At 41.7% G+C, this 26130-nt stretch overlaps 2 protein-coding genes across 5 annotated transcripts in view; one reads left to right on the top strand and one right to left on the bottom strand.

Moving 5' to 3' along the window:
- Positions 1-2907: 2907 nt before the first annotated feature.
- BPNT1 (3'(2'), 5'-bisphosphate nucleotidase 1) lies at positions 2908-20704 on the bottom strand. 3 transcript variants are annotated; one of them, XM_036277450.1, is made up of 10 exons: positions 20569-20704; positions 15889-16016; positions 13860-13964; positions 13097-13204; positions 11265-11313; positions 9843-9934; positions 8018-8062; positions 5324-5521; positions 4302-4407; positions 2908-3313 (listed from the first exon to the last, which is right to left on the bottom strand). In XM_036277450.1, the coding sequence occupies exons 2-10, from the start codon at positions 16006-16008 to the stop codon at positions 3165-3167; spliced, it is 972 nt and encodes a 323-aa protein (XP_036133343.1). In that variant the 5' UTR covers positions 16009-16016; positions 20569-20704; the 3' UTR covers positions 2908-3164. The 3 variants fall into 3 exon arrangements, with proteins under 3 accessions (XP_036133343.1, XP_036133344.1, XP_036133345.1); XM_036277451.1 differs by having other exon boundaries at positions 20573-20704; XM_036277452.1 differs by lacking the exon at positions 8018-8062.
- A 2204-nt stretch (positions 20705-22908) lies between these two features.
- Positions 22909-26130, top strand: part of IARS2 (isoleucyl-tRNA synthetase 2, mitochondrial) — a 33829-nt gene continuing 30607 nt past the window's right edge. Inside the window, exons 1-2 of one of the 2 annotated variants that reach the window (XM_036277741.1) lie at positions 22909-23287; positions 24594-24716. In XM_036277741.1, coding sequence (XP_036133634.1) covers positions 23021-23287; positions 24594-24716 — 390 coding nt within the window. In that variant the 5' untranslated portion in view covers positions 22909-23020. The remainder of the gene's footprint in view (positions 23288-24593; positions 24717-26130) is intronic. The other variant, XM_036277742.1, reaches the window with a different exon arrangement.

Below are 26130 nucleotides of genomic sequence, written 5' to 3'. Positions count from 1 at the left end.
GATTGATTGCAAAAATCATCTTAGCCTCATCATTACCCTCAGTTTCTCTTAACCTCCAAAAACCATCCCTGTTTTTGCTAGAGAGCACCTCATAAATAGGGAACTTAATGCAGCTACAGAGGGGTTATCGTTATCTGTCCCAACCCACCAGCAGAGAAGCTACCTCTTTATAGCTGTCCTCCAGAGTAGATAAAGCAACTACATCAGAACAAGATTTCTTCCACTACCCCTACCTTCCTATCAGAATCTCTAAGGATGGGATCCATAATCTCATGAAGTTCTCCAGGTGATTCTGGGCCAAACTCTGCCTTTCTACCTCCCTTTGTTTGTGATTGATTTGTCTTCTGCACACTCTGCTTATTCTTAAGATTCATGTTTGCTGAAAAACCTTATTTATCTTAGACATCATACTGAGCGTCTTCTACCATATAATGCACTAGGGATACAGAGAATCTGGGAATTACTTATTTAACAAATGAATAACCAAATAACCTGTCTTAAAACACTTGAAGGTGATGAGGAACTTAATACTGCCCTCTGTTTCTAAATCCTCTTACTATGCACCTAAGTCTGCTTTTCTGTACCTCTGTCCACTTTCCTCTGATGCTATACAGAACAGGTCTGCGCCTCCACCTGACACTCTCCTGTATCAAAGGCTGTCATTAGCTGCCCATTCCTTTGCTCCTTAGGCCAGGTGTCTCTTGTCCTTTTAACAATCCAAATGATAGTTTTAATCTCTTCCAGTTTCTCTTTTCCAAGTACACTTCTGTAGGTCAATGTGCCTTTTTTTTTTTAATCCTCACCCGAGGACATTTTTCCATTGATTTTCAAATAGAGTGGGAGGGAGGGTGAGAGGGGTGGAGGGAGAAAAAGAGAAATATGGATCTGAGACACACCAATTGACTGCCTCCTGCATGACCCCAACCTGGGCGCAGGACCCCAACCAGGGCGCAGGACCCCAACCAGGGCGGGGGATCAGACCGAAACTGAAGTATGTGCCCTTAACCGGAATCGAACCCGCAACTCGACTAGAATTGAAACTGCAACTCTTTGGTCCTCAGGCCGTTGCTCTAACCGCTGAGCCAAACCGGCCAGGATGTCAACGTGCCTTTTAAAAAAATGTGATAGCCCTAGCCTGGCTCAGCGGTAGAGCATCAACCCATGGACCACTGAGTCTCGGGTTCGATTCCGGCCAAGGGCATGTACCTCGGTTGCAGTTACCTCAGTTGCAGTTCATCCCCAGCCCTGGTCGGGGTCCTGCAAGAGGCAACCAGTCAATGTGTCCCTGTCACGTCGATGTTTCTCTCTCTTCCTCTCTTACCCTCCCACTCTATCTGAAGATAAATAGAAAAATATTCTCGAGTGAGGATTAAAAATTTAAAAAAACAGCCCAGCCGGTGTGGTTCAGTGGTTCACCGTTCGATTCTTGGTCAGGGCAAATGCCTAGATTGTGGGCCAAATCCCCAGTGAAGGGCATGCAGGAGCCAGCCAAACATCTCATCGATGTTTCTCTCTCTCCCTCTTCCTCTCTCTAAGAATAAATAGAGAAAAAAATTACAAATAAATAAATAAAATAAAAATAATAAAATACGATACTCAGAGCTAAACAAAATGTTCTGGGTGTGGTATGATCAGGGCAGAGTGCAGGCTCTTATGTTGCCCATCACAGTGCTATTAATGTACCACACTAGCTCTTTACAGCCACATTAAACTATTGACTCATGTTAAAGGTTGTAAACAACAAATCCCCAGAGGTCTCCATTCTCTAGTTATCTAATGTAAGACTTTGCATGTGTTAATTTACACTTGTCTTGATCCACACAGGATTTGATAGAGCTAATTTTCTCATTTTAAGTATAATTGCTAAATTTTAACTTTTGAGATCATTTATTTCCATCTCTATCACTCAGTGCATCCCAGTCACCTATCACTGTTGATTTTTGAAAGAATGTAATCAAGAAAATGGATGTCATCAATAAATAATATCTTGCAAAAAAAAGTGCAGAGCTGTCATACACAAACAGAAACGTGCTTTGGGGAAAGCAAGACGCAGCAGGAAGAGTCCTAGTGCCACCTTCTTGGATGCTTTTATTGATTAGTTCCAAGAGCTTTTTCTAGTTACGTTGGATTTTCTGGATAAATCATTTGTTTCTTTCTATCCAACACTTATATCTCTTATTCATCTTCCTGTCTAGGGCTTCTGTATACTGTTGAATAGGAGTAATGATGTTGAACAAGAGCATTTTTGTCAAATTTCTGACTTTAGTGGGACTGTTGCTGTTTCTCCATCAAGTATTTACTGCTGGTGTTATATAAATGTCTAATCACTTTGTTGTACACCTGAAACTAATAAAAAAATTGTCAATTATAATTTAAATTAGAAATAAAATAAATAAAAACACTGGACAGAGACTGGCTAGAATGACAATTTATTTATAAAGAAGCAGTTTTTCCATAAATCTGTTTCAACATACATTTGACATTTTAGTGTATTTATTCATAACTGGAAAAAATTTAAAATTACTGTGAAAATGAGATTCAGGTAAGAACTTGTGCTTTTGTGCCCTAAAAAAATGTGGTTTATACAATAGGAATGTTGACTAAACAATTGACCAGGAGAGTCAGTTGGAACTAAACCTCTTTCATTCCTCCAAATTAAAGGAGGAAAGACGTGACAGACAGACTTTACAGCTTCTCCTAATGTCAGAATTGGTCTGGTTGATGCATTAATCACAAAGTTATAAAAATCTATTTTCTCCTATGTACCTAAAAATAAATCACTGATCAACAAGGACTACAGCAATGGAGGAGCTCTAATCACATCCAATTAGTTTTAAACTGTATTATTTTTAGAGCCAAGTCCTTCTCTTAGCTAAGTAAATGAGATGTTCCTTCGAGAACCAATGCTTTTTTTTTTTAAGTTGTCCATGGTTCATTGATATAGCACAGCTGAAAGATTCAAATGGCTCCAGGTGGTGTTTTGAAATTCATCCTCAGTGTAGTGACCTGCAGGTTGGACAGACTGCCAAAGTCCAAGAGCTTCAGCATTTCTTCAGTGTCAGCATGGAAATCTGTGATCTGACCCAGGGCTGAGAGCTCAGGAACAGGTCACCTGTCCTCTCTCCCTGCAGCTGTCCTCCTAGCTATGTCAGTGAGGTGTCCCTCTAAGGGACGAGAGCGTTTTTAACAGACTGGGGGACTCGGCTTGCGTAGTAGTCGTGATTCCTCAGTGAGGCCAGGACGCCAGCGGAGTTCATGTGCTTCACTTCCTTGTTGTACTGAAGGGAATTCCCATGGATATCCGTTAACTTGCCTAGAGAAAAACATCAGCACAACGTTAATGGCCGTTCTACCGTCACAGTTCATTATTTGTTAGTGCCCGTTGCTCCCCTATGCAATAATAATCCAGTTCATTCTGGATAAAAGAAGGAAAAGTAATGGTTAAATGTTAATTCACTTAAAATGTAAGACTACAGAACAATTTTAACTAACTGAAAGATAAAATATTTTTATTTCTGATTAAAATAATTTCGTTTAGCATTTTCAATTTCTGTTTCTCAGTATCAATCCATTTCTCTTTTTGTGAGCTGATTGCTTTTCCTATGGGTTATACTTCATCATCACTATTCCCATTTTCAAACGTGCTTTCTTTATTCTACTGCTTAATATTAACACTTTATTTGGTAAGGGTTTACGTGAAGTATGATCATGAAATAGAACTAATTATATTATAATTTCATTTAACATTCTAATGAGAAGGGACTGTGATGAATTTAACTTCCTTGTCATGTAATATGTTAATGATACTGATAAAATAATGTGCTAGGAAAAAAGATAGGATGAAAAAAAAATCAAGGAGTGACCTGGTGTCTGTTTGAAATGTAAAAATCACCTATGTTCATATCTGTCATGCATTTCCAGTCAGACTTGGAAATTCTAATATGACCTTTAACACTAGTACAGAGATGTTTACCAATATTGGCTTAAAAGAAATTAGGTGGTATGATAATGAATATTTCACTTTTCAAGAAAAAAAAAACCTAAAAGCATTAAAGCCATAAATTAATAAGGGTTTAATTAAATTAACTGTATGCAGATCAAGGTCCAAAAAGAGAAACCGTAATTAAAAAAATGAATTGGCTGAAAAATCCTTCTCATCTATGAACTATTGGGGATGGAATAGATAATCTCCAACTTCCCATGTAGCTTTTATATCCTAAGAGTCTAGGTAAAGTGGTATTACTGAAATACTACGTCAGCATAATATAAAAACTGTAATCTCACAAATGAAATGGACTAACCTCCCACAGCATGTAATATAACTTCTGGAGCACAAGTATCCCACTTCTTACATCCAGGACTTGCAAATACATAAGCAGAGGCTTTGCCTTCAATCAGCTGAATAATCTGTAAAATGAAAGATAATAACTATCCCTCGACCAGGAAATGAATGAGGTAAAACTAAGAGACCATTGCTTGTTTCTATCAAATATATTTCAATTCCTCTGTTAGACTCCACTTGGGTTAAAGCCTTTAGCAGGTTTAAATGACAAGACTATTAGGAAGAAACACAGAGAGCCCATGCATAAATAACACCCAAGGGGGAAAGGGTTCAATAAGCTACAAGGATATCTGAATGTTCCAAGTTAGATGAAATCGTTTTCTTTTTTATGTTGGTTTACTTTCTTACTATAAAACTATAAAACTATATATATATATATATATATTAATTTAACCTTGTAAACAATTGACTATTATATAAAGGATAGGAAAATATCAACTAGTACAATAATGTATAAACTGTAGTAAGTCCTAACAAATATGTGAGGCTGACCAGTGAGTCTAACAAGTAGTTATTTGTCTTTGGGGTCATCTCCATTATTATTTGCACTGCAAAAATATGAATTTTTAAAGTCATCTTAATAATAATTGTAATACTCATGTAAATCTGAGGCCAGTGATAGAAATTGCATGACTCAAAACAGTAACTTGCTACATCAAGCTTTGATTCGTTACTTGATTTTTCTTTTGGTTATACTGTAAAATAATTAGTACTGTAAAGCTCAGATTTCAATATCCAGACTGGGAGAATGAGGAAAATGTCAATGAACACAATGTAACCAATTATGACACATTTTCACTGAGCTATCTTGGATAAAAGAGACTTGAACCCTCACATTAAAAAAAAAAAAATTCAAATGTGCTTCCAATGGCAAACTACACTCTTTAATCTCGTCTCCCAAACGCTTATCTCACGTTTGTTAAAAGCTCAGTATTTCAGTGACTCGACTGCACTTCAGAGTGGATGGTGGGAGCTTCCTACCTTATTTCCTGCTCCGCCCACTCGCAGCACATCATCCGGGTTCATGGCAGAAACACAGTCAGTGACCAGCTTGTTGCTGTGGGATCGCGTGGTTGTGATAATGTGCTTCCCAGCAGGCACTTCTTTGAGCTGAAACCCAAAGGCACCTAACCCTAAAACTCCCCAGATTGTCCTTCCCAGCACAGCATCTGCTCCTGCCTATGTAAACGGCAAAACAACAGCACAGCTTGTAATTGCTAGGAGAAGAGATTAGCCATGAATAGAATATTTAGTTATAACAGCATCATAGTTTTAGATCATAAAAACATGATAATGTTATAAAGCACAAAAACAATATCATCCACAAAAAAATTTTCCCTAGAGAATCAACGGATTATGCTCATTGGTGTTTTGGCTAATAATTGGGTTTCAAAAGTATTGAAGGGAACTTCTGGTTTTTCCCTGGAGTCCACAGGAAAGGAAATATGTACTAAATCCTGTTGCTCTCCGAACCATCGAATAATCTCATTGTATTTGAAACAGCTCTTTGCAAAAGGGACTGAAGTCCCTAGGAAATGAAACACCATGTATTGAGTCCTACTTTTCAATATCCAAGAAACAGCAAGGTTAACATGGGAATAGGTAATGGTGATAATGCATTTTGCTGCTATAGAGACAGACCAACTGAATAGGCTGATACTGAAGCATAGCCATGGATGAAGGAGGTCAAGGTCAAAGACTTTACTGGCAATATGGAATAAAATGATAATAATAATGCAATCTTAGAATATTTTCCTTTGCAGAGCTCAAAGAATTTTTCAACCACGTTTATTACTATGCACTTCATATCGAAAAACATAATCTGTATTTCATGAAAAGTAAAACTGACGCATAAAATGATTAACACAAAGTCATCAAGATACCATTATTAAACATAATAGAGACATTTATATTTTTACAGAATACTTAACATATACCAGGCACCATACTAAGTGCTTTACATGTATTATCTCATTTAATCTCCAAAACAACTCCATGGAGTAGGTATTATCATCCTTCTTTTACAGATGGGGAAAAAAAAAAAAGATTGGCTCCATTAAGTAACTGGATCAAGAACTCTAGGAAGGTCATAACCAAACTTAGGCCTCATCTCTGTTCAAAGCCAATATCCCTCATCATTAGACTATACTGCCTCAGTTTACTGGTCAAAGGCTTTCAAACGCACCATCTTACTTGTCCTACAGCAGCACCCTGGGTGTTGTGATAGTGAGATGGCTTGGCTGCAGGCTGGAATGCTGGGGAAGCGGACTCGGAGACGAGTAGCATGTCGATTGAGGAATGCCCTTGGGATCAACCCCCGTGGAAAGGAGGAAGGCAGCATGAGTGAACAAAGGGAGAAACGGTCTGTGATATAGATCCAACAACAGCCACAGCCGAACTTATGGGGAGCTCGGGGCTAGAACGGCCCTTCAGGGTTGTACCAAACTGGGATGAAATGCCAGGCCGTTACACCCTTGTACGCCTCGGGGAGGAGCATGGCCCTGGGCGAGGCAGCTCTGTACAGGTGAGGCAATCCCTGGAGATGCTGCGCTGAGGCTGTCTGCCAACATCATTCCCTGCAAATGGGGCATCGAAGGCACCAGACGGCAAGCGCTGGGTGCTCACTATACATTCATGGGCTTCCTCTGTTCTGGAGTGTCCACTTCAGGAGGGGCTAGGACTTGAAACACACAGATGGGCTCAGTGGTGGCTCTGGGTGCTCATTAGGCTTCAGATTGTTTGCTGGGACTAATTTCATGCTCCCAAGAAGCCTACTTACTTAGTTTTCCAGTTATTCTGAAAAAGAAAGGAAAGCAATACAATAGTGGACATAAGTATTCTGGTCCTGAGAAAGTCACATAAATGACCATGGAGGCACAGAGTATGGGACCAAGGAACCGGCACCTGGTGGGGTGGTGCCAGGCACCCCCATGAGGCCGCTGGCAGCTGCTTCTGTGCTCTTGATCTGCCTCTGCCTCTTCCCTTCAAAGGCTCCACACCAACTTCCGGAGGGTAATGAGTCTCATGATGTTGAGGAAGCTAACTCCAATAGAAAGACACACTGGGTTTCTTTGCACTAAGCCAACTGTTTCCTTAAACTCACTACCAGTTTTAGCATCTGTTAGGAGCAATAATAGAGTTTTGTTAAAAGTCATCTGGCTCAAGAGAGCAATACAGCATAATGGGTAAGAGCTCAGACAGGGGTTTAATCCCAGACCTGCCACTGACGAACTGGGTGACCCAGGGTAAATTACTTGCTTTGGCTTCCCTTTCTTTAAAACAGGGAAAAGGTTTTCTTAAAGGATGGTAAGTATTAAATGAGATAGCGCATGTGAACACCTAATTCTGGCAGTATACTGTAAGCTCTTGAGAAATTTTAGCTATTATGGTGATGATGATGATAATTTAAAAATTGAATATGCAGCCTTGAATACTACCAATGGAGCTGAGTAACTTTCTGCTTGTTGCAATATTTTAAGGTATAAGCAAGAGAGAAGGAAGAAAGGATAAGGAGAGTATACAGAGGGAATGAGGTGAAGGGACAGGTAACAGAGGGGAGAAACAACAGGAGAAGATGAGCTGGTACAAGGGCTTGACAATGACTAGCTGGTAACACAGGTTTCCTACCTCTTTGCTTCCAACTAGCGGAGCCAAAACCCTAGCTATTTTTCTCACCTTTGCTTCATTCCTGTGTTCCCTTAACTTCTGCTTCTCATTGTTCTGTGGAAAATAAATACAATTTTTCTAATCTCAGAAGTGATAGAAACTATTAACAACTTCTGAGCACTCAGATCCTTTTTTGATGAAAGGTGTTATGCATTACAGTGTTAGCTATGAATAAAATGTCTTTTAAGTAACGGTATTCACTTATTTTAAAGTTTACATAAAAGCCACAGGCTTGTATCTGTATATAATACTATATAAACAGTAGAGTGATATTAAAAGAATTAGTAGATACTTAATATGGGAAACTTTACCAATAATGCATAACTAGTTTTGCTAAATAATCCTAAGAAGCACATGATTATAAATAAAAAGTTATGCAAATGGCAGAATGAAACTAATTTATCTTAGAAGTAGAGATTAATCTTGCTCTTAACTCAAATGAGAAATTCAGAAGTAACAGTCCCCACTCTGGTCATCGTGTTTCTTCAAAGTTCTATCAAGGTCACACTAACAAATGCAACTTAAGTATTTCTCTCAATAATTTCCTTTAACATTTAGTGTGACTTGATGATATATTCCTGTTTTGGAATTACATTAATCTCTCGCTTCTAAGGAAGACAATTTCTAGGGAGTACAGTAGAAAGTCCAAGTATATTAGAGAGAAAAATAAGAGAAAAGGGTGCAACAGCGTATTTAGTTGTTACCAACGATGACGATAATCTCGGCACTATGCAGTATTACCTGGGAAACAACATGGCTAGCATCTCTCTTGGTTGAAAGGGTTCATTTCTCCAATGTGCTTGAAGAACCACCTGTAAATCAGGTGTCTCAATGACCGGACTAATCAAGAACCACATCAGTAATTCCCAAACTTCGCATTTGAAGGCACACATTAAGAAAATATGTAATACACACAGTGTATTATATATATCCCTGGTATCAATGCCCCCAGAAGTTCTGATTTAATGGGTCTGGGGTGTGACATGGGAGTCTGTATTTTGAAAAGATGAATACATGCGCAGCCAAGCTAGAAATCATTCGATTAGATATTATCAGGAATCATATAACACTAATTATTTATCGACTTAAATATTTTTGTGTCGCCCCCCCCCCCCCATTTGTAGGCAACATCTATTTGCTGGCCGCCTCAGCCGAGCCCCCCATGTCTCGATGAGAAAGCACAGGCAGGTACATGGCGAGGCCTCCATCCTCACTGGTTACTGGCCAGAGACCTCCATCCTTGACACTTCCTGGCATCTGGCTGCCCACACAGGAAGTGATTCGAGAGGTAAAGAAATGGGGGCAGGTGCCGCTGAGGTTCGAAGATGCTGGAACATGGCTCATCTGTTGCAACATGAGGAATTAGGAGACTGAATCTAAAGATAACATGGAGAAAAACCCAGCCGACTCCAAGTCTATCTATACTGACAGGTGACCCCTAGATACCACGGCAACACTGAAGAACTGTGCAGGGGTCTGCAGAAACTGCCCTCCATACCAAAGCATTGACTCCCTTTACCAGATTTTAGAATTGTTTACTTCCAATCCCTTGGCAAGCAAAGCTCCCTTTCACACTCCTCCAAAACTGTCATCTGGCCCTGGCTGGTTTGGCTCAGCGGTTAGAGCGTCGGCCTGCGGACAGAAGGGTCTGGGGTTCAATTCCCAGTTAAGGCCATGTACCTTGGTTGCCGGTTCAATCCCTGACCCCGGTCGGGGCTGTGTGAGAGGCAACCAAGTGGGGTTGGGCTTCCTCCCCATCTCATCTGGCTGCCTCTCCAAATGAGCTCTTTCTTTGTTGCACAAAAACAAAAACCTGTGTCAATCATAGCAGTACCTGGTAGTTGTAGTACGGCTGGTTAATAACTCCTGCTATGGCTTTTCCTTCATAAGCAATTCCAATAAGAACTGTTACATTGTCAAGAAGACCTATAAAGAAGAAATGAATATCAATTATTATATAACTTGTTCACGTTATGACTCATCACCCACACATGAATAGCTCCAAGTTATCTGCAGTAAAGGCAAGGTATCTGCAGTGATTCATCCATGATCGATCCAACTTCTGGCAAAATGCACAAATTATGAGAAAGTGCTGGCCAGACAGAGAAGTAGGGTCTAGGGCCAGTTAACTGAATTGCTATACGTGGTCTAATTAAATAGAAAACTAATTAAATAAAGCAGCCGTAACTCCACAGGCATTATCATTAGATCCCTCTGTGCCCCCTCTGCCACCATCCACCTCACTCCTGACCACTGCATCACTCTCTATTCCAGGGTTACTCTCTCGATTTGCATTTTAAGACTCCAAAGGAAGGATTCTTAGCCTGGGGTCTGGGCACCAGGAAGCAGCATTAGAATTAACTGGCGTCACTTTTATAATACAAGAGCCAGTGCATCGCAATCTCTGGAGGGGGAGAGGTGGAGACCTAGACAAGCTGTGTAGGTGTCCTACATACTCAAAAGCTGTCTGGAACCCCCGTTTCTCAACAAAGCTGTTTTCAGTAAACACACACACATACATACACTCTGCATGGCTCACTCATAACAGACATGTCTCATCCAAGGACAGAGAAAGAGTTTTCTCTAGTAATGATGAGAAGTTGTCTTTCTAAGCCATGAAGCTGAGAACCAACATAAGAAAACCTAGGTAGACCTTTTTTTTCCGCAAATAAAACTCAAAGCTTACGCTATGCTCCTAAAACCTAAAACTCTGGCTCTGAGCTTGGTCTTTTCTCACTTTAATGTTGCCTATTTTACTTTAATAGGCTGCTTTCTTCTTTTTCTCATCTTCGATAACTTCAGAAGAGAGAACTACTACACTGTTTCCAAGCCCACCTTTAAAGGCGAGGCTGTAGAGAGAAAGCGGGTCACAGGTGAGGGGACAGTGAGTGGGGGGAGGGGGACAGCGGAACATGAGCAGCAAAGCTGTGCTTCTCTTCGGTGTTCCACCCCAACAGAGCTGGGGTTCAGTCTGGTGACACTGGCTTCATGTCAGCTCTTCTCATGCAGGGCACATCAGAATTGCGGGGCTGGCAGACCGTGTGTGGGGAGGTCGCGGAAGGAGATGAATTTCCTCTCCGTCTTGACAATCACTGATGTACAACGACAGTCAACTAGGATGGGCACCAACACAGCTTTAGGGCACAGACAGAGAACAATGCCAGCCTTTCATACGACATATGAAGTGTCGAATGCTCACACTCAACATCATAGGCTACTCCTGCTGCTCAAATACAAAAACGAAAGAGATACCAACCTTCAGTATACTCCTTGGTACCATCCAGAGGATCAACCCAGACCACAAGCTAAAAAGTAAAAGGAAATACGCAAAGTAAGTCTACAAAATATTAAAAAATAGATACAAATAGACTAACCAAAGCTACTTTTTTTTTTCTTCTCATTTTTGAAATTATTTTATGGATGGCTTAAGCCAAAGTCACCAGCTTTGTGACAGTAAAAAGAAATTTACTGTTCTGTAATCACGGAGAACGTCCATTTACGATGGAGAAAGTGGGACTTAAGAATGTTGAAAATGGCCCTGGCCGGATTGGCTCAGAGGTTAGAGCGTTGGCCTGCAGTTCAGAGAGACCCGGGTTCGGTTCCCGCTAAGGGCACGTATCTTGGTTGCAGTTTGTCCCCGGCCCTGGTTGGGTCATGCGGGTGGCAGCCATTCAATGTGTCCCTTTCACATCGATGTTTCTCTCTCTCTCCCTCCCACTCTATCTGAACAATAAATGAAAAAATGTCCTCAGGTGAGGATAAAAAAAAAAAAAAAAATTTGAAAATGATGTGCTTCACTGATGACAGCTGACTGTCAGCTGAACACCAAAGACAATGCCATGTACACACTGAGCTACATGGTGACATGGGGAAAACTTTAAAGTGGCACCAGGATGTTCTGAACAATGTGTGGTTGCTACTCATTTTTATAAATAAATGCCGATTTAAGAAATGACAGTCTGATTAACTTCACATCATCACTTATAAATAGCAAATAAAAATAAACAGTTTAGTCCTGGCTGATGTGGTTCAGTTGGTTGGGCATCATTCCGTGCACCAAGAGGTTGGAGGTTTGATTCCCCATCAGGGCACATGGCTGGGTTTCGGGTCTGATTCCCCAGTAGGAGATGTATGAGAGGCAGCCGATCAATGTTTCTCTCTCTCTAAAAATCAATATTTTTAAAGTAAAATAAAATGGTTTATATAACTGAAACTAGACAAAAGAAGAAGTCCCGCCCTGGCCAGTTTGGGTCAGTGGTTAGAGTGTCGGCTGTGGACTGAAGGGTCACGGGTTCAGTTCCTGGTCAAGGGCATGTACCTGGGTTGCAGGTTTGATCCCCGGCCGTGGTCTGGGTTGTACAGGAGGCAACCAATCAATGTGTTTCTCTCACATCGATGTTTCTCTCCCCCCCACCCCTTCCACTCTATCTGAAAATCTAGGGGAAAATATCCTTGGGTGATGAGTAACCAAAAAAAAGAGAAGCCCCTTCTACTTAGGACTTCTAACATGATTCAGGCAAAGGCGGCCATTACCCACTAGAATTCTAACACGATGTTAATGTCAATGAAGAAATACTTCCGATGAAAAGACACCATGTCTCATTCTTTGTATCCTTCATACCCCAGGGCAGAGTGCCTTACTCACAGTAAGTATTCAATGAATGTGCTAAACAAATTAAAATTAGAAAATTAAAGTATGATAGTTATATGAAGTCACAGATTTAATTCAAGTGACTTTAAAAAGTAAACGAGGTGATTTTTATGGCCTTCCAAAAATATAAGCTAGTGATCTGTTTACCTCCTTCCAGCCCCAATAGCCAATGAAATATTTTACTACCAAATATACTAAATAAAAAATTAGACTTTCTCCTTAAAAGTACTTTTAATAATTACTCTAGAGTGGAGAAGAGACCAATAGCATGAGAAACTGAACTCGAAATAGGTCAGACCTTCCCAATGGTGGCCTGATACTCAATGTTGCCCCTATTTTATAACTACCAACTTTTCGTCACTGTAGGTGAATTCTATTTCCTTTACTGCAGCAACAACAACAAAGATGAGTAGAGAGTTAAGGAATGTGGGTCATACGTCTTCCTCTTTAATGGTGCTGTACTGTGACGGGCAAGGTTTCCCAAGTATTTCTTCCCACTGACCATCTTCAATCAGCTCTTGATCCACTTCTTCAGAAAGCAGGTCCTACAGCAGAGAACACTGATTACGAGGCCGCCGAGCACCCGTGTCAGTAACGGAAGAAATCCGCAGCATCGCACTTGTCACTAGTCCTGCCACTTATCTTTAGAGCTTTAAACCAAACCGAATAAACTTGCCGACGTGACCAGATACGGCTCACCGAAGTTGACCAGGGAGTCCCAAGTTCGTTATCCGGAACAGTTTAGAAAGAAAAGAATTTTTAAGCACTATCAACTTTTCAAAGTAAGTGGCTCTGACACCGGATACTTCTCTCTCAATTACATGAGATGTCAATTCCTTCACTTTCACAGGGTTAGTCTTTGGATAAGTACATAAGTAAGCCTAGTTAAAAACAAACAGAAACCAAATCTATTTTATTCTAAAACCCCAGAATTCCACCCATCTTAGAGTTTGCATGCTGAATATTATAATACTAACCATATCTTCGATGATCAAGATTGAGATATCTGGCCCAGAAATGGACCAAATTTTTCATCATCAGACATTGCCTTCAAGTCCGAGGAATATAATGACTTTTGCGTTAAAATGCCAGATATAACGCTTGAAAGCATGAGTGGTATCTAAATCATTAAAGTGGCAGTTATAAATCCATATGGTAAACAGGTATTAAGGAAAATACTATATCCCTGACAAGTCTTACCTCTTCCCCTATGATGGTTAGTTTGGGGAATTTCCGTGCCAGGGAAGAGCATATGCTCATTTGTGCCAGTCGGTCCGCTTTGGTCTGCAGGTCCGTTGGACAGGTCTGCAACAAAGAATGCAAATTTTAGCCCAGCCGGTGTGGCTCAGTGGATTGAGCATCGCCCCATGGACTGAGAGGTCCAGGTTCGATTCCAGGTCAGGGCACATGTCCGGGTTGTGGGTTCGATCCCCGGTAGGGGGTGTGTAGGGGGCAGCCAATCGATGTTTCTCTCTCACATTGATGTTTCTCTCTCCCTCTCCCTTCTTTCTCTATAAAAAGATCAATAAACATTTTTTTTAAAAAGAATGCAAATTTTAACAGAGCTCATATGAAATGTCGTCCTCTGTCTGATTCCTAAGGCATGAGTCTATACCCTTTAAATGACAGTCTGTTTTTAGATTTATAAAACTTAACACCAAACGAGCTAACTACTTCTTGGCTTGGTTTTTCTCGTGGGATTTATAGTGGTGAAAGTTTGGAAAGGAGCTTTTAAGTTATCAGAACATTTTCTCCCCAGTTCAGAATTTCCTTTCATAAGATCTCTAGATCAATCTTTTGCTTAAACAGGTTAAGAGAGAGGAAATTCATAACTTCTTTAAGTCAGTCAAAGCTAAAAAAACTGTATCTTTAGTTATTTGAAAGGTATTCCTTATACGGATTTTTCCGTAGCTTTCACTCACTAACCCTAATCCTAGCAATTCAAGGGGTCCTCAGGACAACTCCTTGGTGTATGGAAAATTCCTATTTCTGAAATATAAAAATGAACAACCATAATATTTAATATATAGCTCACCTATGGCTCACTCAGTTCATGTATCAGATCGTCATGCTAGTGAAGGACAGTGGAAAACCCTGGAACTGACAGCCATGACCTCATTTGTTCGTTTCCTTTCAGAGAAGTATGACGTTATAATTTACATATGTCTGGTTAGGTAAATCTACAGATGATACAAACTTAAATGGTGGCATTTTTACAATGCTCTGCAATGAGATGGGGAATGATCATGAAGGTCGACTCTCTCATGCCACACTGGAGTTTGCTGCTTATCTTAATGCAAAGTACTATTCTGCTGGAGTGTAGTGCCACACAGGCAGAGGTCTTCGTTTTAGTCCTCAAAGAACTGTGTCTGGCGCACAGTAGGTGCTCTATAAATATCTGCTGAATGAGCCCAGCCAGTGTGGCTCAATGACTGAGCGTCGACCTGTGCACCAAGAGGTCACTGGTTCAATTCCCGGTCAGGGCCCATGCCCAGGTTGTGGGCCCAGTCCCCAGTGTGGGGCATGCAGGAGGCGGCCAATGTTCTCTCTTATCAATGTTTCTATCTCCCTCTCCCTTCCTCTCTCTCTAAAATCAATAAAGAGCCCTGGCCGGTTTGGCTAAGCGGTTAGAGCGTCGGCCTGTGGTCCGGAGAGACCCGGGTTCGGTTCCCGCTAAGGGCACGTACCTTGGTTGCAGTTTGTCCCCAGCCCTGGTTGGGTCGTGTGGGTGGCAACCACTCGATGTGTCGCTTTCACGTCGATGTTTCTCTCTCTCTCTCCCCCTCTCACTCTATCTGAACAAAATATCGAAAAATGTCCTCGGGTGAGGATAAAAAAAAAAACAAAAAACAAAAAAATAAAATCAATAAAGAAAATAGAAATTTATTTATATATATATCTGCTGAATGAAACCTCTGAAAGTAATTGTTGAATCTGAAGATGACTTATATATCAATCAAGCGTAGAGACCATGACTCCAGACGAAAACAGACACACTGGCAGCCGCTGAACTACATGAAGAAAACTATCCCAGTTCTTTTATTCTCTAAGATAAATATTTCCTGTTCTTTCTACTGACACGGTGCCAGACCTCACCACTCTGCAATCACCATAAGGAAGCCACCGATTAGTCCAACGATTGAAGTCTGTGCAGATTATTACATCCTTGAGTTAAACTTCAAGGGACAAAGATAAAGTTGGTATGAAAAAAAGATGGGATTCTCAGTACCTTCTCCACGATGCCCAGGTCTCCTTCAGCAATAACACGCCTGACTATTGCTCCTGCTTTCTGAGCAATCGAATATGCTGAGGCTACCAACCGCATCAACACCGTGTGACCGGAAGCCATGATAAGCCCTAAAGGGAAATTGAGAGAAATGTTTTGTTACTTTCACAGCCAACTACTTGTTTAACTTACTTGAATTCAATCCAAAACGTGTTTATTGTGTGTTTACTTGGGAATGCCCCAATTCACTGTATAGATTCTGAAAAGAGACTTGGAAAAACCTCCATTTCAGGATCAGCTCTCAATAAATTCTAAAGTTTTATTTTCTGTGCAGACGGGACATTTTGAAGCATGGGGGAAACTGGCCCAGGCCTGTGAGCACGTGAAAAAGCTTTATGTATGAGAAGTGTAACATGCAAAGACTGTGGAAGGTGCTTCAGGGGCTGAAAATATAACATTTGCTTTGAAGAGCTAATATTGTGGTGGGTTGGGGGTAAAATAGCAGAACCTAAAGTCTACAACCTAAAACTGGTAAGTGCCAAGAGAGGTATGAATCGCATAGATGATGTGGGTAGATATGTGGAGTAATTAAAAAGGGAAAGGACAGCCCGGCTGGTGTGGCTCAGTGGCTGAGCGTCAACCCGGCACCAAGAGGTCGCAGGTTCAATTCCCGGTCAGGACACATGCCTGGGTTGTAGGCCCAGTCCCCAGTCTGGGGCATGCAGGAGGTGGCCAATCGATGTTCTCTCTCATCGATGTTTCTATCTCTCTCTCCTCTCCCTTCCTCTCTCTCTAAAAATCAATAAAGAAAAATAAATAATAAAAAGGGGGGGGGATTACACGTGAGTATAATTAGTTTCTGAAAAATCAGCAAAGACTCCTTGAGATTAAATGCAACGTCATCTGCGGCCTATTTACAACCATCCTCTACAGGAGCCATGGGCAGAACAGGCAGCATAACTAACTGAAGACCAACCATGTAGAAAAGTAACGAGTGTCAGAGTAGTTTCTGGCCCCAGTAGAAAAATACAGGGAAAAATAGCTTTTAGGATTAAATATATTCATCTTTGAGAATACAAATCCAAATCCTGCCATTTTAGTGACTGTTCTGAGTCTGGGATGCACCACCCAGATTCCCTTTAGGACCGAAGGACCTATTTCCTCTGCTGCTGAGTGTTCCCAATGGATGGTCTTTGGCTGCCACCTTTCTTGGGGAATTTATCTGCTGAGAAGAGCAATTTCACCTGAAACTGGTCAACAAGGGGGTGTAAGGGCCTCTCTCCACTCCAGCTGGGCCACTGCCCCAACTCTGATGGGCCAGCCTAGCTTCCCAATGCCCAGTGTGGTCAGCCGAGGCCTTAGGGGACACCGTATCACGGCTAAGGTCTCCCCCTCTCCCTGTGCATTCCTACCTCCTTCCCTTCCTTCCCACACTTGATCCCAAGGACACTCCCCAGTAAACCTCCTATACTCTGTGTCTGTGTCAGGGTACTGGTGGGGAACCAACCTATGACAAAAAGTCTCCCCACGCTAATCAAATCGAGGCAACGTCGTTTCAGTCCAAGAAGGGAACACAATATAGACATTACAGAGCTCAATTCAGCAACAGTCGCCATTCCACCAATTTCTCACTGAGTATTTGACTCCATGTGCCTTTTAGCCTCTTTACATCTTTTTTCTATCACCCGCCTTCTACTCACAGGGCTTAGGAACATCAATGAGATGAACATGAACGAGACAATAAACAAGGGAAGTGTTTGAAACCCTTCATAAGAAAGACACTGAAATTGAAATGCAAACTAAAAGGTAATGAATACCATACTGTGACCAGCACTTTTCTGGAATTAAGATGAAAACAGAGTGGGTTTCAATGTATTTGATTTCTGTTGATCTTACTACATCATGATCAGGCTATATTTATTTTCTTGGCATACTAGGTGTTAGACTAGGAAAAATGGGTTATGATGATTATTACTTCAGGAACACCTCAAATAGAAAACAGGAGAAATAATTTAGCAAACCCTTTGCTAGCCTTACATCTACTCCCTTATGTCCATGACCAGCCAGATAGCTGATATATTCTGTACTGGAAAAGGTAGTCTTTGGGCCACTAATCTGTACTATCCAGGTGTCTTAACCACTGAGGCTACTTTATCTTCTTCTTCTTCTTCTTTTTTTTTAAAGAAACACTTAAGGATTAATCGCTGAATCCAGCTTGCCTTGGCTTATTTCTTTTCCCTTATTGATTTTGAGAGAGAGGGGAAGAGAGAGACAAACATTGATGAGAGAGAACATCGATTGGCCGCCTCCTGCATGCCCCCCACTGGGGATCAGGCCCACAACCTGGGCACGTGTCCTGACCAGGAATCGAACTGGTGACCTCTTGGTGCGTGGGTCAACGCTCAACCACTGAGCCACACCGGCAGGACCACTGAGGCTACTTTAATGTGTTGGTCTGCACATCCAGTCCCCATCCTATAAAAGATGACAGATGACTTCTGTGAAAGGCAGCCTGGGTTCCCTCACCCTATGGTGTTGTTCTAACTCTTCATAGGTATCATTTACCTTTGAGCCAACTGAGCATTCATTACAGGCTTGTCAGTTCTTACAGGGCTAAACCACTCCCCTTTCTGTTTGCCAAGTCCACGGTATTTTCTTCCCGAGGAAAACTTGAAAGCTTTGTCTTCCTCCTACATGCTTCATAAAAATGTGTATTTGCAAACCACCATTTAAAGCTAACATCTGTTTTATGTGAATGTAAAAAATCAGTTTGGGGCAAAGCACACAATGATTTACAAAGAGATCCCTTAAATCACTTTTAGTTGGCAAATAGGAAAATATTTCTACCATTTTCTCCGAGGTATTTCTCTGGTCCAAACTGAATTAGTAATAAAATATTACCGACTCCTAGCCCTAATATTTTTTATTACATATGTTGTAAACAAATGAATACACTTGTGGCTTTTCATATAAAGAAAATGTAGCTAATTATATTATCAAAATGCCAAATCTGTAAAAGAGGTTCCTATTAGCCTTTTTAATGGTGAACCTTCCCAGACCCCAAATGAGAATTAATTACCTGTTGCCAGTACAGGTGGATATAGAACAAGGCCAAAAAGCTTCCTGCAAGTTAACTTCCTTACAGCAGTTCAGATTAAACTCATCCTACTTCCTTCTCTACCATTTGTACTCCTCTCAGTCCTAAAGCACTACCTCTAGATTACCTGGCTCAAAGGTAAACGACACCTGTGAACAATTAGAACAACACCATACAGTAAGGGAAATTGATCTGCCTCCTGCAAGCTTACTCAGTATCAGAAGAGTGGTTAAAGGCACAGGCATTGAAGCCAATTGCCCAAGTCCAAATCATGGCTCTGGCACGTATTAGCTGTGTGATATTAGGAAAGCTACTTTACCTCTCTGTGCCTCAATCTGCAAAATGGAGCTAACAATAGTACCTATAGCATAGAGTTGTAATTATTACACGAGAAGGACAATTACAGCACTTAGATTGTCCCAGGCACAAGGTAAGCACTGAATTATAATGGCTAAAAAATTCCTGTAGCTTTGGCAACATTATTTTGACCCTGAGGATTTACTGTGATAACCAATATGACCCTGAATCACAGTACAGCTTCTTTTAAATCATATTCCAGGCTTGAGGCTTAGAGCACATATGAAAAAATCCCATCTTTTAAGAAATCTTTACAGCTGCCAACATGGCTAGTTCAGGAATAAATGATCCTTATTTTTATAGCGTGGGAGAGTATCTTGAATTCAGTACAAAGGTGGTGAGCATATGAGGATTAATGAGTTCACAATCAAAATACTGAGATTATTTATCTTGGGACTCTGATTAAATCATACTAAAGTTCAAGGTCATCTGGAAATATAAAAATGTGAGCATAACAGAGCAAATTCTAAAAAAAGAACAATGAGCAGAGATACTTTCCTTACCAGCTACCAAAATATGATATAAGATTATAGTAATTAAAATAGTTTAATCCTGGACAGATTTAGAGAGACAAATGAAGGGAATCAAACTCCAGACACAATAAAGCTTGTATTTCAAATCATGGGAGAGAAAGTTAATTATGCATAAATAGCAGGGCAATTAGTAATGCTCTTTTAAAATGTTGAATCCTTTTTGCATTCTTTATATCAATATAAATTCCACATGATTCTAAAAGTAAAGAATGAAACTCTAAAAGTACAAGACTAAAACTTGGATGAAATGCTTTACAAATTTGGTAAAACTATAAACATGCCAAAAAACAAGAATCCATAAAAGAATATACTGATACATTTGACTGCATAAAAATTAAAACATCTGTACAGTCAAAATACCATAAACAGTACAAAAAGCTGACAAAAACGAGAAAAAAAATAGTGTCACATACTAAACACATGAGCTCATTTTTGTTATGTAAAAGAGCTTTTATATATCAATAAAAGATTAATCCAATAGAAAAATGAGCAAAGAACACGAACAGGCAATTCCTAGAAAAAGAAAAGCAATGGCTGGTAAACACATGAAATGATTAATTTCATAATTTCTGAACATAAATCCCTTGAATCTCCGCTTATCTGTGCCAAAGGGGTGGAGTTAGGGGGACAATGAACGACTCAAATCTGCCTGTGATCTGCCCTTGTCCTGACCCGCAAGGGAGAAACTCAACTTACTTACGAGACAGGCCTCGAACAAAGTTAGTCGAAAGACACTTCAGGGATAACCCCCCAAAAGCGTTATTAAGCAACAAGTCCCTCGCGGCGTCCAGTACCGCTTTCTCCCAGTCAATAGGACATCTGTGGTCATAGGACAACCTTACCTCAGCTACTGCGCATGCGGCAAGTTCGGCGCAGGCGCAGAGCAGCTACGTCGCCACAGTCCTGTCCGATTCCCGATCCGCCGAAATTCCACTTCTCCATGTTTTCTTCAAGTTCTTGATTGGCTCTAGTTGCTTGACAGCCAAGTGAATGGTGTGTCTACCTGTTAGAGATTCATTCCGCCTTCACGGAGTCTTCAGCCCACTTTGTGCACACAGTTTACTGGGTTAGTGACATCGCCCTGCGGCTGCGGGCGGCTGCGTAACCGCGAAGGGGTTAACCGTGACACCTCCACCTGTCTCCCTGCAACAAAGCAACTGTATGCAGAATTGTGTTTGCATTTGCCTGCAGATAACTCTTGAGAGATGGCCTCTTTCCCTGGTGTATCATATTAATGATTTTTTTTTTTTTTTTGCTTGATGCACTGCCAGAAATAAACACCAGCAAAAACAAAAAATTGTCTTTTTTTCCCCCCCACGTAGGCATTCACCGTATATTGTGCTGCTTGTGTTGTGGGTGCGGGGAGGGGGCAGATACACCTGAAAGCAGCAGAGTGAATAGCCAATGACTTTTTTTTTCAATATTACAAAGTAGGGCACTGTGATTAGAACATAACGAAAATGAAAAGATGGCAGAACTAGTAGCAACCATCAATTATAACAGTAAATGTAAATTGCTTAAACTCCTCCATTTAAACACAAATTCTGCAATTGATTAGAAAACCAAATGCCCTGCAGTTACACCTCATTTCATTGCACGTTGCTTTATTGCGCTTTACAGGTGTTGGTTCTTTTAAAAAGCGAAGGCATGATCAAACTGCAAATTTGGATTTTCATTGGCATAAAATTGGACCCGTTGTGTGATCTGGAGAAAATTACTTAATTCTGTGCTTCAGTCTCCTTACCTGTAAAATCGTAATATTCATAGTACCTACCTCACCTCACAGGGTTGTTTTGGCATGTTGTATCTTCACGGGGCTTAAAGATCAAATGAGTTGATGCAGGCAGAGAGAGCTGGGGACAGTGCCTGGTGAAAGGCTGACATCAATGTAGTTTTCCTATTTGCCGCTTGCCTTCTCACTTTGGGCTGTCTTTTTCCAAATAACATTTTGTTTTCATTTTTGTAGGAAATCTGTCCACCTTATGTATACCAAATCTTCTAGATGTTGTGTTGCGTGATTAGGAAGGTTGTTCCCAAGAGGTAACAGCTGTCAACTAAAAGGTCTGAGTGGTGGAAGATCACATCCACAATGCAAGGCCGATGTAGAGCAAAACGATTTCATTGCATGCGCCTGGGTGCAGGCGGGCTGAGCCCGAAAAGGGGTCAGCCTCAAATAACAGTTGGGGTGTAGGTTACATACACTGCTTCTAGCTTCTGGCAGTTCCTGCTGAGGTACCCTGCATGGCCCATTATCCACTTTGCAGTTGGACTGGTCTGGTATCTCGCCCTGCATCTGCTGGGTGATTCATTGTCTTGTGGATAATCTGTATTCAACAGAAGGCTGAGCAAAGGTCATGCAAGCAGCGCCTTTTTCAGTTTCCGCTTTTGCAAGCTTTTCCAAAGTGGGGGACATGCAGGAGACGGCCAGTTGATGTTCTCTCTCATCGATGTTTCTCTCCCTCTCCCTTCCTCTCTCTCTAAAGTCAATAAAGAAAACAATAAATAAATAAAATTGTTATTAACCCTTCCATGAACTACCATGACCTGGACAACCAAATGGAGCAGAATAGAAGTGGGACATGACAGCGATAGAGGGAGTCTGAAAAATAATTAGGTTGATTTACAACGTTGATACGAACTTTGTACTCACAAAAGCAGTGTTGCCCCCAAACGTGGCCATTAGTCCCGTGTGCGTGTTGACCACTTGACAAGTTACTAGCCCAAAGGGAGATGCGCTGTATGTCTGTGTAAGATACATACCAAGTTTCGAATTCTTAGCATGAAGAGGAAGAATGCAAAGTATCTTATTTACAATTTTGTATAAACTACACGTTGAAATAATGCTATCTTGGACCTATTTTGTTAAATAAATAAATATATATATTACTATTTTTTAAAGCAGGGCTCTGCGATTGACACAGGAGCGCCAGCGGCGGCCACACCTGGCCCCGCCCCCGGAGGCTGACGCTACGACCCGGAGCTGGATGTGACCCCGCGGACTCCGGGAGGCCGCGCTCCCCGCCCTTCTGGCCCCGCGCGCGTGCGCCCTGCCGCCGGGCCCGCGCAGGTTTCTCTGGAGTCCCTGTCTTCCCGGACCCGGTGGGAGCCGAGGCCCGGGCGATCTTCGGGAGGCGGGGGTCGGCTCGGCATGCGTTGGGGGCTGCGTCATCGCCGGCCGGGGCCAGCGGCCCTGGCTGCCGCCTGGACTTTGTGGGGGCCGCCCCGCCTTCCTTGTCGCCCGGGCTGGCGAGAGACTGCCCGGGGGCTTTTGGTGCGATCAGTCACCGGGGCCAGCAACCAGCTGCAGAGCTCGAGTAATGGCAGGTATCGGGACACGGTGCTGCTGCCCCAGACCAGCTTCCCCATGAAACTGCTGGGCCGCCAGCAGCCGGACACGGAGCTGGACATCCAGCAGGTGCGGCCCCGCCTCTGCGCCGCGCGAGCGGGGACTCGGGAGGGAGGCCCGAGCCGGCCGGCGTGGGGGGACGGCGGCCCCCGGAGCCACGGCGGGCGGGGCGGGGCCGGGCTCCAGGCCCCTTGGGCGGGCGGGTTGTGACCAGATGAGTAAAATCCATCCGCTTCTCAGGTTTTACTGCCTGAAAACTTAAGTGGAGAAGCCTGGAGGTAAGTCCCTAAGCGGTAGTGGGTTACTGAGATAGCAGCAGGGGTTCAGCATAAGTCTCATTTCTAGTTAGTTCAACATAAGTACTCATTTTTAGCTTCGGCAAAGCAGGTCGAATGTGGACACGTTTCCGGGGGCTTATAAAAAGTAAAATAACATGTACATCTATCCATAAAAATTGGGTTATGAGGACAAGTGGCAGCTCACGTTTGTGGTATTAGCAGGTCCCTAGTTGGAATTGTGACTTGTGTGCAGGACAAAGTAGCAGTACTTAACCTTTCTCTGACTCCGCGTCCTAAACTGTGCATATCTGCCTCTCGTGTTAAACTGAATTTTCAAAGGACAGAGATTCACTTGTTAGTTTCTCTAATTCTAGAGTCTTTAAAATCCCTGACACTCGGGTTATATTGGTTCAGTAAATATGCTTAGCTTAAATATGACAGTTATAAGAGCTCTGGACTCATAAACCTGTTTTGGCCAAATAATTGTTTAAAGTGTTTTATCCGGTACCTTTGGTATGCCAAGAACTGTGACATTTCCGAAGGTTCTCTCATCTTCACACCAAATGGATATTAACATTTTTTGCAAATGAGTAAACAGGCCCATTAGGGCAAAGTGACTTGACCAAGTTCACAGCAGATCGCACTATGTGTGGTTTCAGATTGAGAGAGTAGCAAGGGCTTAGATTTAATCAGAAGTCTGTGAGGGAGACTATTAAAAAGATATTAAAAGAAGAGTACTTAGCTGTCAGAGGAGTGGGGTGTCCAGGGGCTGGGTTTGGGTGAGGTAGAAGAGGATAAATGGTGATGGAAGACGACTTGATTGTTGGTGGTGAACATACTATACGATATACAGATGATGTATTATAGAATTGAACACTTGAAAACTGTATCATTTCACTAACCAATGTCACCCCAATAAATTCAATAAAAATTTGTTTAAAAAGTACTCAGATGTGCATTTTAGAAACCTCACCATTTGCATTTTAGAGTTGAATACATTGGAATGAAATAAGAAATAAGTGCTGGCTGTTATTTATGGTAAGATTCGGGAGTATGCATTTATATGATGCTCAGACATTATCACTCTTTTTAAACAGAAATGTGGATTTTCAGAACTTTATTCATGGCAAAGAGAAAGAAAAGTAAAGACAGAATTTTGTCTTCATGATGGACCTCCTTATGCAAATGGCGACCCTCATGTTGGACATGCTTTAAATAAGGTAATTATAATTAAGTTTATAAGACTTGGGGGAAAACTTTTATTTAAATACACTTTACAGCCCGGTCAGTGTGGCTCGGTGATTGAGCATTGACCCATACACCAGGAGGTTGCCATTTCGATTCTCGGTCAGGGCACATGCCCAGGTTGTGGGCCCAGTCCCCAGTGGAGGGCATGCAGGAGGAGGTTGATCATGTTCTCTCTCATCAATGTTTCTATCTCTGTCTCCCTCTCCCTTCCTCTCTCTCTCTCAAATTAATAAAGAAAAAAAATGAAAAAAGAAAATAAATACTCTTTACAAAAGAGTATTCTGATACTATGACAATTATGTAAATTTGCATTGACATCAAATGAATGTCCTAATAGAAAGCAGCAATAAACCTGCTTACGGGCTGTAAAGTGTATTTCATTACTGTGTGAAATATAGTATCACTGGTATTTGCTTGGAACTTGCTATTTTACATTAGTAAATTTCATTTTATTCAGTAAATAACTATTGAGCACCTACTAAGTGCCAGGTGTTGTTCTAGACTGATAATATCAATGAACAAAATAAAGCTAAGTCTTGACCCTTTGGAGCTTATATGCCTTAGTCAGGGAAGACATAAGATAAATAAAATGTTGGAGTTGCTATAGACTGAATATTTGTTTCTTCATGGAAGACATAAATCAATAAGCTAGATAAACTATGTTAGAGTTGCTATAGACTGAATTTGTTTCTTCTTACAAATTCATATGTTGAAACCTAATCCCTGATGGGATGGTTTTTGGATATGGGGCCTTTGGGACGTGATTAGGTCATCAGTGAGGTTAGTGCCCTTACTAAAAGCTACCCCAGAGAGCTCCCTTGTCCTCTTATGCCGTGTGAGGTCACAGCGAGAAGATTATGGGCTGTGAATCTGACAGAGGGTCTCAGCAGATGCCTATTCTGCCAGTTCCTTGATCTGGGACTCCTCTGATTTCGGAACTGTGAGAAAGAAATGTCTGTTTAAGCCCTGGCCGGTTTGGCTCAGTGGTTAGAGCGTCGGCCCGCGGTCCAGAGAGACCCGGGTTCGGTTCCCGCTAAGGGCACGTACCTCGGTTGCAGTTTGTCCCCGGCCCTGGTCGGTCGTGCAGGTGGCAGCCGCTCAATGTGTTCCTTTCACGTCGATGTTTCTCTCTCTCTCTGTTCCTCTCTCTCCCTCCCACTCTACCTGAACAAAAAATGGAAAAATGTCCTCGGGTGAGGATAAAAAAAAAAAAAAAAAAAAAAAAGAAATGTCTGTTTAAGCCGCCCAGTTTATGCTATTATGTTACAGACGCTCAAACTGGTAAGACAATAGTGATAAATGCTATGGAGAAACATTGGGAGAGGGTGTGGTCTTGGACACCTGTTTCTGCTTTCAGAACCAGGAATCTGGTCACTGAACAGGTCC

Source organism: Molossus molossus, unplaced genomic scaffold, assembly GCF_014108415.1.
Source record: "Molossus molossus isolate mMolMol1 unplaced genomic scaffold, mMolMol1.p scaffold_m16_p_23, whole genome shotgun sequence".
Classification (NCBI taxonomy): Eukaryota; Metazoa; Chordata; class Mammalia; order Chiroptera; family Molossidae; genus Molossus; species Molossus molossus.
Note: the sequence above shows the minus strand (reverse complement) of the source record. Positions and strands in the feature narration are given on the sequence as shown.

Excerpts from the sequence above, each read along its gene's own strand:
- BPNT1 (XM_036277450.1), bottom strand. The coding sequence starts at position 16,008 with ATGGCTTCCGGTCACACGGTGTTGATGCGGTTGGTAGCCTCAGCATAT. Across the intron at positions 13,205-13,859 it reads TAACCATCATAGGGGAAGAG|GACCTGCTTTCTGAAGAAGT; the intron begins GTAAGACTTGTC and ends TCTCTGCTGTAG. Across the intron at positions 4,408-5,323 it reads TGGGCGGAGCAGGAAATAAG|ATTATTCAGCTGATTGAAGG; the intron begins GTAGGAAGCTCC and ends TTCATTTTACAG.